Below are 4,550 nucleotides of genomic sequence, written 5' to 3' on the forward strand. Positions count from 1 at the left end.
AATGCATGTGTAATATGAATTTGAATTTTGCTAATTGAGGTATCTAGATATGAGAAATAAAAATTTAAGATGTGACCGGTCACTGTCCGTGTACGCGCCAGGTCGTGTCCGCGTACGTATTGAGGTAACCAACGTGTCATGCTCGCGGTTTTTAGAAATGACAAACAAGATCGCATTCTAAGAACTGACGACGAGTCCACGAGAAATCACAGCCTCTCAAACGGCCACGAGGCTCATCTCCTCATCCACGTGGCGCCCTCCCTTTGGCTGCCTCCTCCCAGCTCACCCCCTTCCTCATCTCCCCACAGTGAGGAACCTGGCTCCTGCGTGCCAGCCACTAGCAGTTGCCCGCGCCACCGCTCCCGCCGACATCGCCGGGCGCCACCGGTAATGCAATGGCCGCTATCGTCTCTTCCGCCGCGCCAACGACGCCGACTCCCCCGCGCGCCCGGAGGCCTCGACAGGCGCCCAGGAATAGGCGCCTCCCCCTTGGAGGCCCCGCGGCGGGCCTCTTCACCACGCTCGGACTGAATGGCAGCGGCGCCGCTCTCGCCGCCCCACTCTCCTACGAGGAGATGCTGCGGCTCTCGTCCGACACCGCCGGTGGTGGGGGTGACGGGTTCTCCCTCCCAGACCTCGGCCTCGGCGGGTTGGTGGACTTCGTCGCGCAGAACCCGCTCGTCGTCGCCGCGGGCCTCGCCGTGGTAGCCGTGCCGTTGGTCGTTTCCCAGGTTCTTGGCGGCGCCTCCAAGCCATACGAAACCGTGTCCGTGAAGGCCGCGTACCGGAGGCTTCTGGAGGAGCCAGACGCGCAGCTCGTCGACATCAGGCCGCTCAAGGACGCCCGGGAGGTCGGCTTGCCGGACATCTCGGAGGCCAAGAAGAAGGCGGTGGCCGTGCCCTACGACGGGGAGGACAAGAACGGTTTCTTGAAGAAGCTTGCGCTGAGGTTTAAGGACCCGGAGAACACCACATTGATCATCCTTGACAAGTGAGTAGCTGGAGTTTTTGTAGACGCCTGCAATGTGTTTGCTTTTTTGTGTGCCCAATCTTTATAGCCAGGCAGTGAAAACTTGTTAAGAATCGAACTGGGAATAGTGCCGTCTTATGTTCTCAAAATTAAAATAAACTAGTTAATGATAACCAATTTTACATGGATAAATTCCAAAGAACTTGTTACTTGGGTAAAATCCTCATAGATTGTATCCCTGCTGTTCTTCGCCTGCTCATTGACTTCTGGAAAATAATGTTGTCAACACTTAGAAGTTAGAACATTGTGAATGCTTCTACATGGTGCCGATGAAGTCGATTGTGGTAATTAAGATGCCACTGATAAATAGTGAGGAGTTCGACTCAGTAGAGAAAAGCTGAACAGATAGTATGCATCTTGAAAAACTTGAAACAATTCTGACTCTACTAGATAATTGTAACTCACTTTTCTCTTTTGATCAACGGTATATGGTTCCATGAAAAGGGAGGCACATACTTAATTTTCATTTTTTGTCCTTCAGGAGGAAACAAGCAATTGTGATAAGTATTATAGTAATTGTCCACATGGTTTTATTACATTGTCCCTACGAACATTTACGTGAATAAATTTGAAACAGGTTTGATGGGAACTCTGAACTAGTTGCTGAGCTTGTCACATCCAATGGCTATAAAGGTGCTTTTGCGGTAAAGGATGGTGCGGAAGGACCTCGGGGATGGCAGGTTCTTATGCTCCACAAAGCTTGTTTTCACTGCTAACTAGTGTTTAACATGTATATTCGCTCTGCAAAATGTCACCATTTGCTAGTGCTCTACTGCAGAGCAGTGATCTTCCGTGGACTGCTCCCAAGAAGGGATTCAGTTTGGACTTCGGTGAGCTATTTGGGGTGAGTTCGACATGACCTTTATTTTGTTAACCTCATTTCTAATAAAAATCTATTTCCCTGTATCATCTGGTTCCATGCTTTTGTTCATTTAGATTTATGTGTCAGTTGAGTTCTGAGTGTGATGCCTAACTTACAGGATGGTTCAGAAGGTTTGCCTGTCACAATTGGTCTTGCTGCAGCTACTGGTTTGGGATTACTTGCCTACACAGAGGTTTCTAAAACTTGACGTGCTATCATATTTTGAGGAGTTGAATCAATTTCCTCTTTATTACAAATCTTGTATGACATGCTGCAGATAGAAACCGTGCTACAGTTTCTGGGTTCAGCTGCCATTGTCCAGCTTGTGGCAAGCAAGCTCGTGTATGCCGAGGTGCTTATCTCATTCTTTTATCACTGGGCTTTGAAGATATGACCGACAACCTTTTCCTTTATAGTGAAAATGATTTTCGTTGTCAAACTCTTCTCAACCTATTTATGCCGCTCCCAGGATCGAAAGAAGACCCTGCAACAGATTGATGACTTCTTTAACAAGAAGATTGCGCCAAAGGAGCTTGTTGATGAAATTAAGGTAGTTCGTCATACTCCTGGTTGCTTAGAGTTAAATTTGGTTGGTGCACTGTTTGCCAGAACTTACGCCTGATTTGCACTAGGGCAAATTTTCATGTCCTCATAGTAGTTTATCTCATAAGCCAACCATCAGATACAATGTATCAGATACAAACTGAATACAATGTGGTTTTACATTTCAATTTCAGTTTCAGAAAAATTTGAGGACCAACCGAAATAACCGAAACTCAGTGATTGGTTTGCATTTGGGCCAAAGGGCTGAATTATTAACTTGAATTTAATTAAATGTTTGATTGTTTTTTAAAAAATGATTTTTTAAATTCCTGTGTACTATTTAAATTGCCAAAATATTTTGGCCAAAAGGTAAATATTTCAGTGTCTTGAAATTACTGAAATTCCGTGATTTTCATTGAAATCTCAGTGAAAGTGAAAACCATTGGTGAGCATGATGCTCCCGTGTGAAAAATCTGAGTTTCTTTGGCAACAAGGCATGTTCAAGTCCTCTAACTGTGCAAATTTTCGTGGAGAAAAGACATGTGTGATGGTTTGGGCAACAAATACATTCCACTCTGAATATCCCCGTGTAACGCCTTTCTTCAGAACATGAATAAACTTGCATTGTTTTTTTTCTTTTTTTTGCGGGGAAACTTGCATTGGTTTTCATATAATAATTCGGTTGGTTATTCAGCAAAAAAAATCCTTTTGTCATCGGCAGGAAATCGGGCAGGCTCTCCTGCCTTCATCTGGTGAAGCTAAGAGCCAACCAGCAGCAGCAACAGCGGCAGCGCCCCCTGCTGCCACGGCAACTGCTGCACCAGTAGCAGAACCAGCAGCCCCAGCTGCTGCCACGGCAACTGCTGCCCCAGTAGCAGAACCAGCAGCCCCAGCTGCTGCCATGGCAACTGCTGCACCAGTAGCAGAACCAGAAGCCCCAGCTGCAGAAGCCAGCACAGAGTCGCCTCCTGATACCACAACATCATCGAGACCCCTGTCACCATTTGCAAATGTAAACAATATTTCGTTGACATTTATCTGCAGAAGTGAAGCCGACCGGTCTAACTCAAACACTCTGGTTCTGCATTTCAGTACCCAGATCTCAAACCACCGGCCAGCCCTTCCCCACCAGCTTCAGAGGGTAAAACCGAGGTGAAGGCCACCGTTGTCGCAGCAACCGAATCGCCGGCGGAAGTTAACTCGGCACCGGTGGCAGAAGCCGTCGAAGAGTCATCGCCTCCTGCGAAGCCCAGGCCTCTTTCGCCATATGCGAACGTAAGCTTATACTGTTCCGAACTTCAATATGCTTCGCTGCACAGACAAACGCATCTGAAATATAAACGCCATGCTCATCGTTATTCTTGCTTTTGCGTGCGTGCAGTATCCAGATCTCAAACCGCCGGCCTCTCCTTCGCCTTCGCCGCCTTAGTGATGGGTTGTTTTGAGAGGATCGAGCTTATCGCTGGCTGTCGTCCGTATAAGAAACCAGGTATAGAGGGCCATTGAGCTGTTCAGAAGGCACCACGCTAGAGTACCAAGGTCTCAAGCAGTACATATATATCTCCAGTGATTGATTCGTTTTGCTTTTGTAATTGTGGAACTACTAGAAGTGTGAGTTTACGAGTCTGGGTACTGCCTTGACATGTTTCACCCGCTCGTCTATGAAGAAACTGAGGCCGGCGAGCTTCCAGTTGTGAAGCGTACTGTCATTGTTGCAATCTGATTTTTTTTCTGGAAACTGCTCTTTGCTAGCAATATTCAAATAAGAAAATTGGTACAGAAAATAAGTCATAACTACTACTACTGCGTGATTGATAATAATTCAACCAATGAAGTGATAGCCCGTGTTGTCTCCTCTGAGGCGACTAGGGGGTTGCCCTAGCCGCCGCCGCCCCCTCCCTCCCCTCTGCCGCCGACAGAGATGCCCTCCGGCACCCATGTGTGACACCAACCAAGAGGGCGGCGACGATCCGGCGGCCTGCGTGGAGAGCATAGGCAACTGGGGCGGCGGCCTCGGAGTTGGCAAAGCGGCAGGCGCACCTGCAGGTGTGGGTCGTCGTCCTCGGCCGCGTGGACGGCAAATCGATGGTGAATGCGGTGGGTGGTGGTCGGTGG

General features: G+C 48.1%; 1 protein-coding gene across 1 annotated transcript; it reads left to right on the forward strand.

Annotated features, from left to right (window-relative positions):
* The first annotated feature begins 292 nt into the window (after window positions 1-292).
* Window positions 293-4,173, forward strand: LOC125545873 (protein THYLAKOID RHODANESE-LIKE, chloroplastic). The gene is made up of 9 exons (XM_048709929.1): window positions 293-991; window positions 1,608-1,710; window positions 1,809-1,874; window positions 2,011-2,085; window positions 2,170-2,244; window positions 2,362-2,442; window positions 3,157-3,447; window positions 3,528-3,710; window positions 3,817-4,173. The coding sequence occupies exons 1-9, from the start codon at window positions 396-398 to the stop codon at window positions 3,862-3,864; spliced, it is 1,518 nt and encodes a 505-aa protein (XP_048565886.1). The 5' UTR covers window positions 293-395; the 3' UTR covers window positions 3,865-4,173.
* Window positions 4,174-4,550: the final 377 nt, after the last annotated feature.

The sequence above is a fragment of the Triticum urartu genome, chromosome 3 (assembly GCF_003073215.2).
Source record: "Triticum urartu cultivar G1812 chromosome 3, Tu2.1, whole genome shotgun sequence".
In the NCBI taxonomy this organism is placed as follows: Eukaryota; Viridiplantae; Streptophyta; class Magnoliopsida; order Poales; family Poaceae; genus Triticum; species Triticum urartu.

Excerpts from the sequence above, each read along its gene's own strand:
- LOC125545873 (XM_048709929.1), top strand. The coding sequence starts at position 396 with ATGGCCGCTATCGTCTCTTCCGCCGCGCCAACGACGCCGACTCCCCCG. Across the intron at positions 2,443-3,156 it reads AGCTTGTTGATGAAATTAAG|GAAATCGGGCAGGCTCTCCT; the intron begins GTAGTTCGTCAT and ends TGTCATCGGCAG. Across the intron at positions 3,711-3,816 it reads CTCTTTCGCCATATGCGAAC|TATCCAGATCTCAAACCGCC; the intron begins GTAAGCTTATAC and ends GCGTGCGTGCAG.